We start from the raw sequence: 21,093 nt of genomic DNA, 5'->3' as shown, positions 1-21,093 counted from the left end.
GCCCCTCCTGGATGTGTGCCAGAATAATTTTCTCGAACAGCTTGCCTAGGATTGAGGTAAGACTAACTGGCCTATAGTTTTCCGGGTCCTCCTTCCTCCCTTTTTTGAAGATGGGAACCACGTTGGACCTCTTCCAGTCCTCCGGCACCACTCCAGAGCACCGCGAATGCTCGTAAAGCTGTGCCAGGGGTCCTGCAATGACCTCGACCAATTCCTTTAGAAGTCTAGGGTGGAGATTGTCCGGACCGGCTGACTTGAATACGTCCAGCCCCTGCACTGCACATCTGGCCTCACCTTGTGCCACACTGTGGGGCAGGAGTAGAAACTGGAGGAGGGAGAGCCCAGAGTTGTGGCAAATGATAGGGTGAACTACAGCTATGCAGGAATCTGGGGACCTGCAGCTTAACTCTGTGCAGGCCATGGGCAGCCCACGGGCCACCGGTTGAACAGTCCTTTCATACATCTGGCCACTTCTATTACATACACAAGTATTGTATTTAAGAGTATCGTATTCCATGCCGTAGAAATATGATACGACCTTAGTGAATTATAACATCGACATAACAATACCATTACAAGTAACTTGGTCCTTTTTGACTGGCATTTCAAGCACTCATCACCATGGAAAAAGCATAGGCAAGTGTCAACCTCAAGATCCATCTTGATCATTTTCTGAATATTGTTCAATTCTAATAAAAGTAATAAAATGTTCTAAAACTAAAATGCTAATTCCAAATATTAATTCATGAATTGGGCCTCAATTTAAAAAAAATAAATTAATTAAAAATAAATGTATGGGTTTATTTGCCTTGTAGGTTTTTATAGCAATAAGGCCAGTTTTCTACCTTTCTTCCATAACTGACACCAAAAAAACATTTTTAATGGAGAAATCTCTTGTTTCTAGAGTTGGGGCTTAAACAAAAACGCTGAAATTTACACAGCTAGCAAAATCATAAGCTACCAGTACTGGAAAAAAATGTTTACAGTACAAATAAGATTATGCTTACATAAAGCTGCATTATAGAACACAAACATACTTTCAGTACAGGCTTTTTTTTTTTTTTTTTGAGACTAGTTTGTACTCTTAACTCATCTTTAAAATATTTTACAGAAGTTTTTACCGAGAAATCCTGTTCCTGTCTTTGGTGTCCCTTGGCAGAGAGAACATTGACATTGGTGAGTTAAAATAATATAACATGCACAATTATTCATTTGTACATGCACATTAAAATAAAGAGTTGGGGCATATGAATTGGCTTGCAACTAGTCAGAAAATTAGTTTTATGCCTCGAGGTGTCCATGCAGCTGTTGAATTGGCAAGCATCCTTACTTCAAGTGTAAATAATGAATACTAGCTTTTTATAAGTATGACTCATGTGATGGTTGCTTTGCATTTAAAATAATTGTTGGAACTTGCAGAGTGATTTATATGGCAACCCTATTTTTGCAGGAAAAATTAAATTTGCACTTGAACTTTCTATGTAAATGACTTAAATTATGTTCTTTCCATTCCAGAGGCCTTTGACAGTGAGTACAGAATTGCATATAAAGGTCTAGCTTCAGAAGTGCTTGAAAAGATGCAGAAAATAGATGCACCTCCAGGCAGCAGGGTGGAGTGGTGCAGAAAATGTTTTGGAGCCCCTCTCATTTAAAAGTAAGGAGAAATACCACAGAACTTTCACAAGACAAAGCAGAGGTGGGACAAAACTGGGAGCATACAAATGTGGATTTCAGTTCCCAAAAGCTGATGCAAAACAGCGAGCTGGTGTTAAATCTCTTGTGGCCAACCTTTGCATTTTATTTGTCATCTCATGCAATAGTGTAAAATATTCTAAAATACCTTTGACCTTGTTTATAGCTAGGGTTATTCCACTCTTCAGTCACTGATCTGCCTTTTACTACTTGTTTGTATATATGTTTTTCTTCCTTCTCAACCCCTATCTCCAGTTGCATAGAGGGAGGAGATAAATAAGAGCATTTAATTGGCGGCTGCCTTAAGGTCCATCAGTACTAAAATATTTTATTGAAATACCTTTCTAGTGCACCAGCTTAAGTGTGACAGTACTCCTATGGACTGACCATAAGGTAAAGAGAGGGATCTGTTGTATATGTGTTCAGCGTGTATGTATTGGAACACTTGGACTGCAAGTTGCCATACATTTGCCTTAGACAATGGTCATTATACCAAACAGTTAGTTAGATGCAACTGTTTTGATGGATTTCCCTGTCCAGGTTGATCAAAAACATCAGTTGACAGACTTTAACCCTCTGCTTTGACTGCATTTAAAAGGTGTTTAGTTTCTCTACTCATAGTGTCCTGCTCTGTGAATTTGGCGATAACTGTGAATATATGACTCTATTCTTCCAAACAATGATGAGCTGCTTTCCTGAGTGGTTTGGAGAAGGGTGTTTTTCTGTAAGTCAGGGAGGTAATTAAGAGTGGTCCCCAAAGGGATTAACAAAATCAAAAATTGTCCAGAAATTAAGCTTTTTAGAGTATGTTTCAAAACAAAAAAGTATCCCTTAGGGTGAATTTGGAGCTTCAGATAACTGCCCCCCTCCGGGGTCTTGATCTCTTTTTTTTAAACCTGTGGGAAAATTACTTTGCACTGTTATGTCCAAATTCAGTATTTTTATTACACATATTAATAAATGTGTTCTTCAAGTTGTGTATGCAGAGAACAATTCAAGAGCTAAAGTGAATGGTATTAAGAGTTAAAACCCTCTTTAGTTTCTTGCTGGTAGATGAGAACTTGTTCACCTCCTATTCCTACTTAATGATAACACTACGCATGCCCTTGGCAACCTGCAGTCAAACACTGATTTGGGATTTTTAATGTGTCCAAAGGTAGACACATGGCAACATTTGTGGTGCTGTTTCTGTTGAAATCATAGGAGAAATTGCATCAGCGCATGTCTATATTTTACCAGTAACTTCACTCATGAGAGAAACAGCAAGAAGGGATTCATGGATTATTAGGAGCATAACTAAAAAAGCACAATCGCACTCTAAGCTTGCATGTATTCTGTTCAGACTGCTGCCTTACTTTACTAGTATCCCACACTCCAGGATTTTGACTTTTAAAAACAATCGGGGCATGAGGATCTTTTTTAAGGTAGCTGAAATCCCTCCTCAAAAACAGCGCTTTCAACAAGTTGCTGACATATCCCTTCAAGCAATGGTTTTTAAACTATTTGTAGCAAACTTTTTTGCTTTGTAGGCTGGATCTATTGTTTTTAAAGTAAAAAATGGCTGATCCTTAACTATGTTAGTGGGTTAAGTAGAGATGGAAACATTTCTCCACATTAAAACATATGCATTGTTACTACTTAGAAACAGAGGGGTAAAAAAAGGAACTTTTTTTTTTTACTTTAGCCTTTGGAGGCTAATTGTTCACAGATGTAGGAACAACAAAACCATGCCGCTTGTTAAACTCGTGTTCTAATCGTGTTCAATTTTTATCTTTCTTCCCAACAATATAAGACATGTGCAAACAATTTTTTATTTTGAACTAAATAAAAATTCCTACAAAGTACTCTCTCAAGCATTTTTATACTAGCATTATAGTATTGATTAAACAAATAAGAATAGCAAAGATTGTGCCTTATACTTCAGCACAACCTGTAAAGCCCCCGAAACTAATTTAGCATATTCCACTGGTAACCCTGAATAAGCAACTAAACCATGTGGCTACTTAGAGCAATTTAAATGACAATACATTTTGAGTACACTTATGCTGATCCAGTTCTGTAAACTATATAGGTTAAAACGGTATGCTAAAGACTTTTGAGAGGTAGCAGCTAGATTTCTTTCTATCCTGTAACCATCAGAGATTAGGATCTATCATCAAAGCACCTTTTGTGTAGTGACTCACGTCATCCATTATTAAAAAAATTGAATATGACCCTGGACTTCTGTAGATCAGTTTCTCAACCTGTGGTATGCACACCCCTGGGGGTACACGAGACAGGCAGGGGGTATGCGGGTTCCCCAACACACTCTCTCACCCTCTTTTCCTCTCTCTCTCTCCTTCCTCCTCAAACCTATGGCAAAAAAATTTGGTGTGCCACGCATTGCGTAGTGCTTTAAATTCCCCAGTAATAATTTGGCATGCCACACTTTGCGCAACACTGGGTTCAGCCCTCCTAGCTTTGCCCAACTTCATCTTTAGCCCAGGTGCATACTTGAGTTGTGCACCCCTGGTGTAAAAGGTGGCAACTCCACCCACACCAGATCAGACATCTGTCATGTCATATCACGTCCTTATATACACAGCCCTCCTTCCAACATATGGGACACATTAGTCTGTAAATATTAATTTTCTAAATTTTTTTTCTATTAACCTGCCCTGGGCTGCCTGTCATGCAGCCCTCAATGGCTTGCCAAAACTCAGGAAGTGCCCTCTGCCCAAAATAATTGCCTGCCCCTGAGTTAGGGGGTACTTGCTACTTAAGTTGAGAAACACTACTGTAAACTGCCAGTAGCTTGTTTATTATGGTACTAAATAGCTGTTAAACCCTAAAAAGCTGTTAAACCTTCTTCCCTGGAATGCATAGTAGCCTCCCCCCACCCACTCCTCCAACACATTCAAAGATTGACTTGAAAGGATCCCTTTGATCATTCTTGCACATACCTGAATTCCAGAGAGCTGAAAGTACTGTGCAAATCTAAATGAATCCATTTAAGTCTACTGAAATGTACTTTCCAATCTAGAATGCAGGATTTTGTTACTGAGGTCCAGTTAACTTCTTGGTTTATACTAGGTGATTAACTAGCTGACCCTAGATTGCATCCTCTGAGAGTAAGGATTATAGAAGCAATTTGCTATAAGGAGCATTTTTTATGGACTAAAGAAAAAAACTGAAAGCACCTTTTGGTGGCTACTTCCCCTTCCAAAAAATGATAGCATCCAATTCCCTTCTCCACTGACTCTGGAGTAATTAGCTACAACCGGCAGGGATTGATGCAAGTTGTTTTGGAGAGGATTTTTCAGATATTTGTACTGACTAAATCTGAATATGTCAAATACCAAGACTGTACTTGGAAAACAGACACGACACACAACTAGCTGCTGCATATTTAATAATACCCATATGCTTGAAAGTCTGGCCCAGAAGGAAGGAAACCAACCTTTGAAAACTTTGTGGCTTTTTCTCCTTTCCCAATCCAGGCAATAGCAAAATAATAAGTGATTTTCTGCAAATCAATAACTTCTGTGGGCCACAGAGGACTGACTGAAACTGGATTCTTTTTCTCTCCTATTAACTGTTGTTCCAGTGACACTAAATATAGGAGTGAGCTTTACCCAGAAGTCAGAAAAGTAGAATATAAATGGTTATTCCCCAGCTACTCTCTCTCCCTGTTAAAGGTAGAAAATGGCTATGTTACCTGGGAACCTCTTGTCTAGAGAAGCAAGTCAATTCTAGCTGGCGTGTAAAAAGAAACAAAAAACCCAGCCAAGGTTGATATGGAGGTGCTCCGTCTGTACATGTATTTTGGAACCCAGTTCGTAAGCCATAAAGATGATGGTGGTAGACAGATGTTGCCTGGAAAGCCTGCTACAGAGCTGGACAAATAAATCAAAAGTGCTAGAAACAATCACTTTAAGGAAACTGAGGGGGTTTATGGTATTTTGAATGAACTTGTGAAATGTTAAAAGGATTTTTTTAATTAACACAAATAACAAACAAGAGGAACAAACTTTGAATTACTGGCCTGAAAATTTGAATCATCAGTGAACTGTGTGGAGAGGATGCATTTTGCCATGTTTTTCTAATTTCTTAAATCCACCAGCTATGCCTTGTTTCAGTTTCATAGTGTAAATAACTTCATAAGGTTTGAGGTTGGGATTTGTTTGTTTTTGCGGTGAGTAAGAGAATTCTAGGTCATTACAAAGATGTAATTTACTGTAAATGAAAACCCAATGGATTCCAAAAAACTGATGTGCAAAGACTAGGAAACTGAATGAAAAGGCTGTAATTGGGATAGATTCTAGCTGCATACCACAACACTAGAACTCTGGGTATTGCTCATAGCTGGACCTTACTGGGTTTGACTAATGTGGGTTCAGACAGTGATATTGTAATGAGGGAAAACATTGATTTAATAAATACGTGAAACTAAATTATTACATCTTATAAATAAATTAGTCTTCATAGATTTCATGTTTGCTAAATTCTGAATTCACACTGCGCTAATAAAGTACTAGGTTTTATTCCATCCTAACCCTGAATATTTTTTCTGTACTGCCTCAGTAGAAAAGAAAATCCAGACTTTAGTTTGAGAGTTCTATTTTCCTGCAACTACCTTCACATTGACTATATTATTAAAGTATGTATGAATTCAACTATAGAAATTTATATTTTTGTAACAACTATTTAAAAACTTGGATAAATCCAGCTGAAATGTTGAAATCTTCTTAAACTATTAATGTTTCTTCACTGCAAATAATTGCATCTCTTTAAATCAGTTAATTCAATTTTATTTGTGCCCTTTAATAAAGCAGTTTTTCACTTAAGTTGAAACCTTAACGTGCCTTTTGTAGACCAGCTTCTCCTCAATCTTTTTAAAAACAAAATCAACAACCTTGTAAATTTTAAGTGCTGACATGGAGCAGTTGAATTGGGAACATTCTGTTGCTGTGCTATATTTTGTGATGCATAATAGCAAAGACAGTAATTGATTTTTTTGTCTTTCATTCCACATCAATCAGCAGTGCAAATAAAAGGGATTATATTTCCTGTTTTTACAAGTACATTGAGCTCCTTTTCAGGAGCTTGAAAATAAACTGTGTATGTTAATGAGGATAAAAGGAAGTAGTGTGAATATATTATCAATTTATTAAATTAGCTGACAAGTTTTCTATTAATAATGCAAGTAAATTTGCACTGGGAGACTGTTTGCAAACTGTTCTAAAATGGCATCCATGTACTGTGCTTTGCTCTAACAAATGTTCTCCGTAATGGGTTTTTTTGTACATTTATCAGATGTTTCTCAAGTTGAAAAAGGCGCTATGTGTATTCTGAATTTTGTATAGGTATCCTAGACTATTAAGAAATAACTTGTTAATGTATTTCTCAAAATAAAATTTATACAATGCCATCTGTAACTTCTTGGTTTTATTTTTATCAAAGTTCTTAAAAAGCAAATGTCAACTGTGGGTTCAGCTCATGACAAGGTATAGTGTACTGACACTTCTTTGTAAAGCTCAAACACCTCTCATTTCATCAAGAGTCCTTGCCGAAATTTTTTTTAAGTTCTCAGGTAATTTAAATTATAGCCTTCCCTGCTGCAAGTGTAATGTTATGTATTACTGTATGCATTTGAGCTTCAATAACTTCTTCAGTGTTCAGTATAGCACAGATATTTGCTACTAATTGAATTTTCATTATTGCAGTAAGAGAGCCCAGCCATAAAACTGCAGTTTTGTCTCATGCCCATTTTAAAATGAAAACTTGGCAGTGTTTTGACTTGTTTGTTGATAAAATTTGAAAATTAAAAAAAAAAAAAAATTAAAAGGACAGATGTTTTAAAATGTTGTATTGAGTTGTAAATTAACATTTTAGTGATCAGACTTGCACCGTTGTTTAAAAAACGTGTGAAGAAGCATCAGTGGAAACTGGATTTAAGAGTCAATGATTTAAATCAGGGTTCTCTCTCCATGACTTAAAACAATCTACTCTGCTTTATTCCTAAAGGTGCTGTGTGTGGAAATAAGACATGCATGGTGTGATTTTTAATGGTATCTCAATTTCTTGCCTCTATGTATATACAACTTTGTCTTTACAGCAGAATTCAGTACCTGTACAAGCAAGCTTGAATTCTTAGGTGCCAAAATCTGACTTTATTACTGTATTAGTTTCATCACCATCTTAAGATAATGTTTTTAGAGTAAGATAATTTTGTATACTTTGAACAGAGCCTCTGATCCACAAGTTTATTTCCTAGGAAGCAGAGCTGTCTAGCTTCAACATAGCCACAGGCCACATACCGCAGGCACAGCTCTTCCCTACAGCACCATGCAAGGCTGTGCTGGAGGACCATTAGTTGGACAGTCTTGACTTAATTCCCTAAGAAACTAAAATGCTTGTCTTGCAACCAAGACAGTGTAATGAAACTTGTAATTGTGTAAATACTTCAAACATTACGGTAAATGCTCAGTTGAATAATGAACACACTAGAAGAATAAGAGGCTCCAAATGAGAAGTAAAGCAAACAACCTAAATCACTAATCCTGCACTACTTTATGGTGTAGTATAGTATTGGGATGTCTTCTGTGCAAGTAGGACAGCTTCTGCATGATAGTGGTTAGCACCACACCTAGTGTATCTTTTTGTGGTACAGCTCATAAATAGCTTAGGTAGCTGAATAACCAGAAACAACAGTACTCCAATGTGGTTCACTGCTGTCTGGGATAAGCTTACCAGAAGTTACAGGCTTGATACAAGAAATATTCCATAGCTTCTGGCTAGCCTTAATCTTAGTTTGTCTTTTTGAGTAAGTGCACGTGGGGAAGAGGAAAGAAAACAGTATAATGGTTCACTTTTAATAGATTATGAAGCCATGAGTTGTAAATTAAATAATCCTAGATAAATTTAAAAAAATGACAAATGTGAGATGTTCAGTCATAAAAACATCTTAAAACATGGCAATTATGGCAGTCAAAGAAAATATCTTTAAGAAAAGCTATGAGGAATATTCAGTTCAAAAGGTTTTATTTTAATATCACGTACATCTTTACTTCTGACTCGACTCGGATTTAGATGTGGAAGCTCTCAATGAGGAAAGTCTGCGCCTCTTTGCTATCTGCTCCTGACGTTTTTCCTTTGCCTCCTGCGAGAGAGAAAAAAGCAGCAATGCATGTGTGCGACTGATCAGCTCACCGGAATACCCTATGCTCTGAATCTGAGAGAAATTAAAGCTAGAAAAATCTTAAGCAGTTTAACTCGAATGGAGAATAAATCAGAGCTGCCGAAGTTTGATCTAGGACAGAAAGTATGAGCATCTTCTAGTGGCAAGACAGTTCTATCCTTGCCTCAGTACATGATGTAGGGTGGAATACTGTACTAGGTGGGAGAAATACACTTTGATATGTATGCAGTACAGTTAATCATTTTTCATTTAGACAAAAGCAACTCAAGTAATTCTCACACCTAGCAGAGGTTGGGCCTTCAACTGTACCCATGCTGAGCTTTAGGTTGTAAAGGAAGTGAGTTTAATAATGGAGCCCTAGGCTACAAGAGTTTTCAAAACTGTTTAAAAACTGGCTGAAGTGAAAAGGGCAGGAGGGGAAGGAAGAGTGCTTGCAAGAAATGGCTGCACCAGGAAACAGTTGCACTAACAGCCGAGAGTACAGACATGCAAGCAGTTTTGTAACACCCTCATTAGAAGGTAATTTAAGTCAAGTTGTGTAGACAAAATCCTATTTAGAGCTAACTTGTCTAATTACCTGCAATAAATGCATACTGAAATGAAACACTGAATACTTTGAGACATACCTTCATTCTCTTGGCCAAAAGCTTGGCATATTCCGCTGCTTCCTCCTTGTTCTTCTGTGTACGCTGCTTCTTCAGAGCAATACGTCTACGCTTATGTTGCAGGACTCGGGGAGTCACCAATCGTTGAATCTTAGGAGCCTTGGTTCTGGGTTTCTTGCCTAAGATTAGGAAAGCATGTGTTACCTTCTGTAAATGCTGAACAAGTTCGTTTCTTAACTAGGTAACGTCACGTTATTTAGTTTTTTTATAATTTACTGCAAAAAAACCCAAACAAACAACTTCACAACAGTTTTCCAATTTGAGACACCCAACATGGTAATATACTCAGTCTTCCCTCTCCTGTAGTAGGGAAGGACAGGGATTTTCGAGAACATTCTAGCAGAATGTCTTGTAAAGTAAGCAAGGATTATGTTCCAATTCCTTTTTCATAAGAGAACCAACTGTTCCCAAAAGCTTCAAGTATGTCCCCCCTCACAGAGGAGTCCCATCTGTTGTACATCCAGCTGAAGAGGCATATGGCTTCACCCTAATCAATATTAAGCTACATGCTTCATTTCTACAAATGTTTGACTGAAGTTGCAACAAACTTGGTAGAAGGGCTGTCAAAAGCAAGATAAACTATGTCCTAGATGTTGTAGTTGGATTACTGTCATCTTTTACAATCTTAAAAGATCTCAAGCATGTTGTAACGCCAGCTCAGTTAGCTGGTGATCAGAGAATCTACCTCAAAAAAATCTAGAAAAAATTGTGGTGAAAGAAACTAATTCTCACAGCTCTTTCAAGTTTTTCTTCCTACTTAAAATTCCATGTGAATTCATGTATGCTTTAAGGCTACAGAAACTGAACAGCCAGAGTCTACATCACACATGAATAGAGTGGGAGTACATGGCACTTAAGTTTTACCATTCAAATTCCTAAGGCAGGGGTATCAAACGTACAGGCAGTACTGCTGCTCTATCCAGCCCACCGAGCCAGGGTATTTAGTTAACAAAGGGCAGGTGCCTGCTACAAACCTCAGGCCCTGCTGGACATGGGTAGTGGCAGAAGGGCAAGCCAGGGCTATACTGTTCACCTCACAGCCAGCCCAAGTCACAGGGTGAGTCTGACACCCCTCTGTCAAGGAGCTTGACTTAATTGTTAGAAATCCAACCCACAGTGAAGCTACTATACTACTTTCCAAGCTAGAGCTAGTACAGCCTAGCTCCACAGGGAAGTTCAGGCAGGGCCAGCACTGCTCTAGCTTCGGGCCTCAGGTGAACTGCAAGAGAACTATAAATGTGAAGCCAAATCTTTGGAGATGCTGTCCTTACTTTAAAGCCCTTTAACCAAGCAAGTTAGTAGTCTTTCACAAGTTTCAAGTTCCATGGAGTGCCTTATTTTTAGCACCAGCCTTTAACATTTGATGTTCTGAAAGCTGCCCTGAGGCATTAGGAAATATACAGCTAAACTAAGCAGGTAAGAGCAGGACCCCTCTTCAAGGAGGTAAGCACCGTAATCTATAAGTTCAGTTGTTGTTTTTTTTTAAATTGGGTACCTCTTAATTCCCAGAAGTTATGGAGGGATGCCTTGAATCTAAAATGGTTGAGAACCACTGCACTAGCTAAAGTTTAGTTTCCCTATCTGTCCTTCCTTTAACTACTGCAGAGGTAGGATGCAGAACAGCAGACAGGGGAGAAGTAAATATCCCAGACAAGCAGTGGTTTAAAAGTATTACATTTTAGGGACTGATGTCAGAAACAAAAAAGTAAGTCTGAATTAAAAGAAAAGGCTGAGTTTAAAGCATTTTGATGCCAGAAGTATTAAATATTTGCTCTCACTATCAGGAAAAGCATAAAATTTTATATTCAAACCATTTCACCAGCAAGTACATGCAGAAGTGACACTGAATTTTTCCCCTCCCCATGAGCTCCATGGAAATAGTAGGAAAGGCTGCTTATCTACAGATTGTCAGCAGCAACTGACAATCAAATTTAGGTGGCACTTAGCACCATTTAGATATGAGGAATCAATTCTCCCCAGAAGCTTAGATGGATGTCTCCCAATCACTGAAATACAACAGAGAAGCAGAGAATCTTACCCTCTTTGTTCAGGGGTTTTCTTACTACATACTGACGAACATCATCTTCTTTGGAAAGGTTAAACAGCTTGCGGATTCTGCTTGCTCTCTTGGGACCAAGTCGACGAGGCACAGTGGTGTCTGTCAGTCCAGGAATATCTCTCTCACCTTTAGGTAAATTGTTAAGATTAGTTGCACTGACATGAATCCAGGCCTCCTTGAAATCAGTTATTTGAGCAGTTGCTAAAAATTCCATTACAAATATACTGCCTTGACATGACTCTGCTAGTGTCAAAATAAAGGCTTGGTAGTTTTTAGGGCACACCTACCATTCCAAATTTCATACTGCATTGCTTCCTCTAATAAGAGCATTTCAACTAGTCAATAGACTAGCTCACTCTATTTAAGACACATTATCTTTCAAGTGCTGCAAGATATAAAGTACCTTTAAAGCACATATTTAGCCCCTCAAGGAGCCCATGGGCTAAATGACATGGCTCTACCACCCATCTCTCTGATGCCCACAGTTTAAGACATTTTCACTTGTTTAGGACAAAAACAACCAAAAAACAGTGCATCAAGAATATCATAATGCTGGATACATGGACCTCCAGCTGCCTAAGTGCAGCATGGCTATGACCTAACTAATTAGTTTATTTCCTCTCTTTTTTTTAATTTCTTAAGTAAGAGTATGCGAATAAGCATCAGTTACTAATATGAATCTGACATGATCACTCCATCTTAATGGAGGTCTCCAGTGGGGACAGGCTCTTTTAAGTCACGTTTCATAAATAATGAAAGTTTCTAACCAGAGATGTCAGCATTAAGTAATATTCATTGAAGCATTTGTTTTAAGGCCTTTGCCTATTGCAGAGACTTAATACCCATGCCCACAGAGTCTTACCTTTCTTTACAATGACCAAATTCAGGACACTTAAATTGGCATCAACAATACAGCCCCTGACAGACTTGCGTTTTCGTTCTCCAGTTCTTCTTGGGCGATAGCAGGAGTGGCCCTTGCTAAGCAGCAGGCGCACACGTCCATGAGTCAGGACACCTTGTTTCATGGGGAAGCCTTGTTTGTCATTGCCACCACTGATGCGGACAACGTAGCCCTGTTAAGAAAAAGATCAGCAGAGGGACAATGCACTTTTTAATTAAATGTTGCTTGTGGATACAGTCACTATATCTGTATTCTTTTAAAGTTTGAAATTTAACGTCTGTACCTCATTTGTAATACAGCAGGCATCCAACAATTTGCATGCAACTCAAACACTACTGGACTAGATGTGTGTAAGTTACTATTTTAGTGACTGTATTTCAATGTAGGCGTAATTGGCAGAAAAGGTTCAAAGAGTCTTGCTCTTCAAAGTCGCACAGAATCCATTAGTGATTCTCAAACCAGGGTGTTGTGGCATCCTGGGTTGCCTGTAGATCTTTTCAAGGGTGCTGCAGGGTACCATGCAGTGTTAGCACCGTTAGGTGTGCAAACACAATTCACAAGATCGACCCAGAAATTTCATACAAGAACCCATGGCATCAAAAGCATGTTGACTTGTTGTGATCTTTCTGCGTTCCCTGAACAGAAGAATTGCTTTGTTCCTTTTTTGTAGTTAAAACAGAAGTGAAAACTCCTTGAGTCTATCAAAGTTGAGAGCCACTGATCTATCACTTTTGGGAGCTCTAGGAGGCCAGCACAGCACCAGTGTGAATCATGCACAAAGCAGCTGAGGAGAGTAGCTAAGGACAAGCCCCCATACCTAGTGTGAACAGAGCTAAATGCATCTAAAATGGTTCTGTCCCACCAATTTAAATTCAAGTTTCAAAGTACGCCAATGGAAAAAAAAGAGGCTTTGTAAACTAGTTGGACATTTTTCAGACCCCGCCTAAGCAGTCAGCAGTAGACAGTTATAGAAGCACAGGTTTGTCTGTTTTTTAACCCCTAAAAGCATATGTCCAGACCTATTTTTTTCCACCCCCCCACTGTAGAGGATGAATCATCAGCTCTTCCCCAGCTCAAGCTAACCTACATACCTCCTCTCCAACTACCAGGAGTGGCTTATATTTAAGGGAAGACAGTCATCACAAAAGGAAGGAACCCTATATCTAGGAAGGCCACTAAGTCTATTCTTTACAAAGGCTTATTCCTGTGGTAGAACAGTTTTTACTTCTTTTTAAACTGCTGAACCACAACAGTCAGGCCAGGGGCAGCAATCTGTGTGAAAAGATATGTCTTATTACACCTAAGAAAAGGTCAACAATCAGCACCCAAACTACACTAAGTTAGGAAAAGGTCTTCTCAAGGCATCATTACACCAGTTCTGTACATCTTACGTGAATACTTATGCCAGTGTTTTACACTGCCCACTCCCCTGCCTTGCCCAGCACATGCCAAAGAAAAGCTGGCATTACATTAGCCAAATTCTTACCTTCCATTCCTCACCAAGTGAATCAGCAGCAACTTCAGTAGCCATACGCTTCTCATAGAAGGTGCGCAGTTTTCGCTCATCGTCCACTTCAATGAGTTTCTGGCAGCCAGTGGCTGGGAAAGAGATGTTGAGCTAGGAACATAAAAGAGGAACCTCATTAAACCCAGATCACTTTTTCCAGGGCAAAGCCTGGTCCCCATTGCCCAGTTCCAGCTCCTCATCTCAAGAGGATCTCTTCAAATTCCTGCTCAGCTCCCTTAAAGACGCACAGCCCAAGAGGCTCCCAAACTGAACATACAGCCTACATCTGCCAGATTTTGCTGACTGATGTCCTCTTCCAGCCTGGACCCGTTAATGCTTTCATGCGTGAATGCAACGCTAGCACTGATCCTAGTGCTGACAACAGCCTGGTGGTCGTGCTTCAATGCACCCATTTGAAAGACAGTGCAACCAAAGGCAGGATGTTTCTTCTTACTCCTCCCTTGGCCTGGTGCAAAACCAGGCGCACTCACTTGCTGCCCTTCCAAAAGGGGCACTAAAACTCCAGCCCAGCCCCCTCCCCCTAGCCCTGCAAGGTTCCATCCCCCTGATCCCGCAGCGCGCGTCTGACCGCGAGGGTTCCATCCTGCGCGCGCAGCCCCAACGCGAGGCCACCACCACGTTCCATCCCGGCCACCGCCAGGAATCCGCTTCCATCCACGCCGCAACTGCGCTCTCCCGCCCGGCCCCGGCGCCATCGCGTCCCACAAGCGGCCCCGCACCCAACGCCGAAGCTATTTGAGGGCGGGAGCTGCGGTTGGCGCCAGGACCCGGCCCCGAAGCGCCCACCTTCATCCTGGCCACACAGGCTCTCTCGGCTCCACCACGGGTAAAAAGGACAGACTTCCGCCCAGCCCTGCTGACATAGGCGCGCGGAGATCTCGCGAGAGGCTGCAGCACCCAACGCGAGACGGGAAGGAAGAAAGAGGTGGGTGCCACGTGACCGACGTTAGCCAGTTGTGAAGAGGCGTTCTACTCACTTGTTCGCCGCCGGGTTAGAGTGTCTCTTTCTGGCCTCTCTAGCTTTTGGCGGATTCCGCCGCGTTCTCTATGGTGGGAAAAGGTTGTAGAGTCCCCTCACCCCGGCAGCAGTAGCACAGCACTGCCTGGGAGCCAACCGGTGGGGGTGTATGTGAGCCCTGCCTATTCCAGGCGGGGGGTGAAATCCAGGTAGCCCACACCATTCAGAGCATAGTGAACCTGGCACAGGAACCTGGGTCCTTACCACTGCTCAAGGTGGGTGTAGACCAGGCCCAGCCTGGCCCTATAGCAGCAGCTCCCCAAATAGGATCGGATGCAGGCTGGAAAAAAAACCCACATGCCAGAGATGTTGCTGCAAGCGAGTGAGCAAGCTTCCACCTGTGGGCATCACGTTTGCTTGAGCCAGTTGCATGATTAAAATCAAGCTGGTGGTTCTCAAGTGGGGGCCCTTGAGGTCCTTGGGGAAAGACCATGCCCACAATGGTGGCAGGAGAAGTACCCTGGCTGAAGTAACACAATTAAAATGGCAGTGTGTAGTGGAGGGTTGCACCCTTGTCTGCTTGCGGACAGGACTCCCTCTGAGAACATTGTTATAGTTAAGTTCCCACTGGCCTGCTTCCAGTGGGAAGATCTCAGCTACATGCCAATTTTATGGAAATGGGAGACCTCTCAGTCATATGACTGAGGGCGAGCACAACTTGGGGACATCTGAACCCCACTTATCTGGGCTTGGGCCTGCAAGTAGGATGCCTGCCAAAGGATTTGGAAGTATCTGAAATCGCAGGCTGGGGTGGAGGATACTTGCCAGTAGTAGGGCTGCTCGTGGTTCTTGGACGATTCAAATGGACTTGGACCTGATCTGATTTGACCTGGGACATGAAACACTGTCTTTAAAAAAACAAAAACAAAAAAAGGGTCCTTTCAGGGGTGCTGCTGGCAGTGCTGTTTGGTGTGCAAGCATAATTTGCAAGATAAACCTGCCCACAGAAGAATTGCTCTAGTTCTTCTCTATAGTCACAAATCAAGTGCAAGTTCAGAGCTGGTCTTCTTGGAAGCCCATCAAAGTGCTGCCTTGAAGCAAAAAAAGGGTGAGAACCACTGCCTCCAACTGTCATTTGGATTCACTGTTTTTAATTTTCTGCCACGGATTAGAATCAAGTCTGTTTCAGGTGTCACTGTCTACGTGTGTGTCCCCACTACGCAGCTAGGCTGCCGCTGGGTTTCTAGGTTGCACAGCTAGGCTTGTCTTGACGTACCAGTGATAGGTGAGTAAAAGGCAACAAAACACCAAGGCCATTTGGAGTTTCTTGATGGGACTCTGCTTCGGGTTTTACTTTGCTTGCTTTACTTTTTGGCCTTTGATTAGAATTGTTGGTTACGAGATTTAGAAGGGCTCTGTCCATGGTGACAATGGACATTGTACATCTTGCTAAACGTGCATCCAGTGCTGAACGGCATTCCAGATGTTACTGGATGTTAGCTGTAATAAAGTTGCAGGAGCTACAGCCATTCAGGTTCTTCAGGGCCAGATTTGCAAAATGCTATGGTCTTCTCCACATTAATCCAAAACCATGGAGGGTTTCTTGTTGTTTCTGTTGATGGTATGCTGTGAAGAATGCTAAGATTTATTTCCTGAATGCAACTTCTAACAACCATAGCAAAGATTTACTAATGACATGACTACTTTGTCATGTAGAATACTGCACTTCAAGAAATGTTTGGTGATGACCCTTTTTTATTGAAAGTAAGGTTGCAAAGTGCTTTGTTAGCATCTGCAACCTCATAACCCTAACAATGCGTCATAACTGTAATGAGTCATATTTTCCTATATGTAGGATCTGCAGAGTATTCTTGAAAGGGGAAGTGACAAGCTACAAGGAGGTTAACAATGGAGTTTCAGTAGGATTGATCTTGAGACTGATCTTCAGTGCTTTAATTAATGATCTTATACAAATATGAGGAGTGTGCTCATGAAATGTACTGCTGATACAAAAGTGGGTTGTGGGAGAACAGGCATTGTCAGTACAGAGGACGGTCAGGATATTGTATTAAAAGAAATGAAGGACTTTGAGGACTGTGTGGCTGAGCACCTTTGGTGTCTCCTACTTGCAGCCATTTTAGGATTCAGGCTAGCAGAGCTGGAGGTAGCAATCTGATGCCTGGCACCAAGGAAACATCTCTTGGTAGAGCTGCTGCTCTGGTAACACTAGAAGGTAAGGGCAAGAGCATATGGGGAAGGCTAGGAGGCTCTCAGTCCTGAGCATGACTTGAAACTGCACCCTGCTGGGGAGGGGGGGCCTGGTGGGGCTTCTAGTGGTGAGGGAGCCCCCAGGAAATGCTAGGCTACTTGCCTCCCTGGTAAAAGGTGAGGGATGCCTTAACCCCAGCCCCTGCCTTTGGGCAGGTTTATTTAACACCAGAGACAGTGGAGGGCCAGGCAGGGCCAGGTACATGACCTCACTGGGGCAGAAGTCCCAGAGAATGGGTGGTGGGGCCAGGTGTGCCCAGAGGGGGACTTGAGCCCCAGTGCAGTGTAGAACCCTGCCAAGTGAGGTGAGGCCTGGAGAGGAAGGGGGCCTGAGGCCAAATGTGGGCTGTAGGCTGAGGACAGGTTTTGAGAGTGAGGGGCATGAGTAGGGGCCCAAGGAACGGGCATTATGTTCTGGTATGGGGCTAAGGCTAAAGTAAGCCCACAGTTGAGCGATCACTCAGTCAACACACAGTGAGGTAGCAGGAGATGAGTGGAGAGTTAAACCCAAGGATCTCATGAAGTAGGGTGGGATAAGTGGGGCAGTATGCAAGAGACCAGGTGAGAGATGCTGGAGTGTAAGAGGCCCTGGTGTGAGAGGGGTGGTATGAATGTGGCCTGTGGCACAGCAGTGTGAGATACACAGCCATGTGCCTTGAGCCGGTGACTAAACAATAGGTCACCTGCGAGGCTTGAGGTGCAGTACAGGGGTGGTTGGAGCTGCATACCTAGGCTCAGGAGAACCGGGAACCGGGCAGGCAGGCGGCGCAGTGCAGCTCAGCAGTGGGGGGGACACACTTGGCATCGCACCACTCCTGGGGCAACTGTGCCGGCAGCAGCACACAAAGCCCAGCGCGCTGTGGAAGCTGCCTCCGCTCCACTTCACTCCAATCACAGCCTGGGGGATCCATGCCCATCCCCTCTACTCCCACCCTGGTCTCTGTCGGCGTGCGCAGAGGGGCGGGAACCACCCCGCTTTTCCCCCGTCCCTGGATGAGCTGCCTGGGCTCTGATTGTCCCACCACCCTGCCCAGCTAGGGGCTTATTCACCCCTGCCTCTGCCCCACTTCCTCCCTCATCATGGGGGCCTTGATCTGACCCCCACTTCCTTTCCCCCATAGCCTTACCTGCTGGGCGGGGGTGGGTAGGGTTTGTGCATTCTGACCCCGCCCCCAATAATTTTTTTCTCCCTCTGCCTATGAGTGCTACAAAGCCCTAGTGACATCTGGAGTATTGTGTCCAAACTTCATCACTCATGTTCAAAAAGATTAACTCAAACTGGAACATGTCTGGAGAAGGGCTAATAAGTGAATGAGGAATCTATCTTGCAAAGGAGGTAGAAGATGTTGGCTGAGGGGGAAATGATTGCCGTCACCAGAGGGGCAAACAGCTGGGAGAGAAGAAAACCATTTAAGTTAACAAACAGTTTTGGCACAAGAACAAATGGGTATAAACTAACCAGGAATCTAAGTGGCCTGAAAATTAGACAACAGGTCCTAGCAATTAGAGTGAGATTTCTTTCTTTTTTTTTTTAGCAGCGGTCCAGCAGAGTGGAGAGTAGCAAAGCTATCAATTCTAGGATGAAGCCTAATAAATTTATGAAAGGGATTCTGTGACTCAGTGCATGTTATGGCAGGAGGCTGGACTTGATGACTTAATAGATCAGCCTAAGACAGGAAGAGATCTTTTATCTCGCATAGGAGGAGGTAGGAAACCCCATGGAGTACCATTTGTTGTCACTTGCTCATTATTCTGCTGGGGAACTTTCCATTATTTATTCCCCACTGTGCATAGCATGTACCATGAATAGCCTTCTGAAACAGCAGACCTTCCCAGAGCTGCAGGCCTCAGAATTCTATAATGTAAGTGGGAAACACTGGACTTCTGTTGGATATTTATTTCCTGGCCTCAATCACATGGCAAGGGTCAGAGGTATAAAAGTTTCATTTCAAGCTATTTTTGTACCTAACAGGAAGTTATTTTTCATACAGCATGTAATTAAAGCGTGGAACTAATTGCCACCAGATGTTGTGGAAGCTGACAATTTAGCCAGATTCAAAAAAGGATTGCATAAATTCTTGGAGGAAAGAGGCACAGGTAGATATTAAGCATAGAAGTTAGGGATACAGCCTCTGAATTAGAATTTTCCTACACCTTAAATGCTGGAGGCTGCAAGTGAGAGAGGAACAGTGGGAAAAAACCCTAGTCATAACTGGTTCATTCTCCCTTTCAGCATCCACTTCCTGCCACTGTGACACAGGATACGGGGCAAGATAGATAGATGGACGGACCCAGTAAATGGCAATTCTTATGTTCAGAATGAAAGCAAGTGGAGCTGGGAATTTGGGAAAGGTGGAGAGCAGAGGTCAGATGCCCAAAATCATAAGATTACCAATTATTAATGTTGGGTGCTTTTAACTGGCCTTACAGTTTTGAGCCTTCAGGATGTATGTGGGAAACATTCAAGCTTGTCTCTGCTGTCATTAAGACGAATTTTTTTTAATTAACGCTGAGTCTGTCATGTAATCATATAATTCTAGGAAGCAGGGTTTTAAAAAAATGCAGCCAACGTTTGCAATAAAACTATGAGCTGGCCATATCGGGGTCCTTTAGCAGGAATCGGCATCTTCCAAGGAAGAAGGACCAGTGAGAGAGCAAACAAACCCCTACAAGAGATACTAGCACCAAATTACTTGAAATGCCTTGCATGTCATTCTCTGAGCCTGTCTCTGAGAGGGATTGCAGCTGTGATGGAAGTGTCCCTCTTAGGTTGGCATGTAGAGAGATGTAAATGAATTTGACACCCATTTTAAATGGCAACATGATAAACCCAAAAGATAGGAATTATGAAAATGCAGAGACTGTGGTTCAGAGATTCATTTGGAGGGCACCTAGGATAACTGAGACACCCCCCCCCCCCTTAAATGAAAGTGATTGAGGACTATTATACCTAAATCTCTGGTATAAGACGTGAGAAATGGTGCAAGAAAAAGTGTGCAAATTGTCCTTACACTCTGCTATTACACTAGTCTTTGAGTTAAATTCTTGCAAACTTGTTTGAATAATCTCTACATGGTTTGTGTATTTTGACATTTGCACCTTCTATTTCTAGCTGCACAAGTAAAGATACTTTTGTCTATAACAGAAGTATGTGATTAATCCATGGAAATGTAGCAAGTCTTGATACAGTATATCAGCCTAGCATTTGACCTACCTACAGCAAACACTTGTCTCTCCATTTTTATGGCACAGTAACTGGTAACAGAATGTACTGCTACTATTTGCATTGATCTAATTCAGGGATGTCCAACCTTTTTGAATGTGGGGCCGGATCACAAACTTTTTATCACCCAGTGGGCCGGTGAGCCATATTCAAAGACCTCACAGGAAGTGGTATCACATCAGGAAGTGATGTCACGTGACCTTTGACACCAATGAAGTTGCAGGAAGTGACAATGAAATGGGTCTGGAAATGTGGTTTAAAATCCAAAATAAAAACAATATAAAGGCAAGAATGAAATAATGCCAAACACTTGACTAAAATAAACACTTTCACTTCTACTCACTTCCCAATGAATGAATCTTCAAGAAGTTTTACTTTTATTGAATTAATAACTAGTTATGACTAAAGGTTACATAATAACACCCTGGTTTTAAATGTTGACCATAATTTAAATAGCAACATCAGAAAGGCTTGTCAGCATCATAGAAGTAGGGTCGGAAGGGACCTTGTAGATCTTCAAGTCTGACCCCCTGCCTGGGCAGGAGAAAAAACTGGGCTCAAATGATTCCAGCCAGGTAGGCATCAAGCCTCCTCTTAAAGACCCCCAGGGTAGGAGCCA

The 21,093-nt window shown here is 41.9% G+C and overlaps 2 protein-coding genes across 5 annotated transcripts in view; one reads left to right on the top strand and one right to left on the bottom strand.

Moving 5' to 3' along the window:
* The window catches only part of DENND4C (DENN domain containing 4C), a 185,910-nt gene extending 176,505 nt beyond the window's left edge, over positions 1–9,405 (top strand). For 3 of the 4 annotated variants that reach the window (XM_019554799.1, XM_019554801.1, XM_019554797.1), the window contains 2 exons: positions 1,112–1,176; positions 1,516–3,889. In XM_019554799.1, the coding sequence (XP_019410344.1) occupies positions 1,112–1,176; positions 1,516–1,652 (202 nt within the window). In that variant the 3' untranslated portion in view covers positions 1,653–3,889. Of the gene's footprint in view, positions 1–1,111; positions 1,177–1,515; positions 3,890–9,391 lie in introns of those variants that run through there. The other variant, XR_002104642.1, reaches the window with a different exon arrangement.
* RPS6 (ribosomal protein S6) lies at positions 8,699–14,908 on the bottom strand. Its single transcript, XM_019554802.1, has 6 exons — positions 14,812–14,908; positions 13,984–14,115; positions 12,459–12,669; positions 11,576–11,722; positions 9,499–9,656; positions 8,699–8,833 (listed from the first exon to the last, which is right to left on the bottom strand). Exons 1-6 carry the CDS (start codon positions 14,815–14,817, stop codon positions 8,738–8,740), a joined length of 750 nt encoding a protein of 249 aa, XP_019410347.1. The 5' UTR covers positions 14,818–14,908; the 3' UTR covers positions 8,699–8,737.
* Positions 14,909–21,093: the final 6,185 nt, after the last annotated feature.

Source organism: Crocodylus porosus, unplaced genomic scaffold, assembly GCF_001723895.1.
Source record: "Crocodylus porosus isolate Cpor-Errol unplaced genomic scaffold, CroPor_comp1, whole genome shotgun sequence".
Classification (NCBI taxonomy): Eukaryota; Metazoa; Chordata; order Crocodylia; family Crocodylidae; genus Crocodylus; species Crocodylus porosus.
The sequence above is the reverse complement of the archived record's forward strand: the minus strand, read 5'-3'. Positions and strand labels throughout refer to the sequence as shown.

What these genes read in the sequence shown, in the direction of transcription:
- RPS6 (XM_019554802.1), bottom strand. An exon ending in TTTGGTCATTGTAAAGAAAG is followed by an intron (nt 11,723 to 12,458) that starts GTAAGACTCTGT and finishes ATTTACCTAAAG; the next exon opens with GTGAGAGAGATATTCCTGGA. An exon ending in AAAACCCCTGAACAAAGAGG is followed by an intron (nt 9,657 to 11,575) that starts GTAAGATTCTCT and finishes TCCTAATCTTAG; the next exon opens with GCAAGAAACCCAGAACCAAG.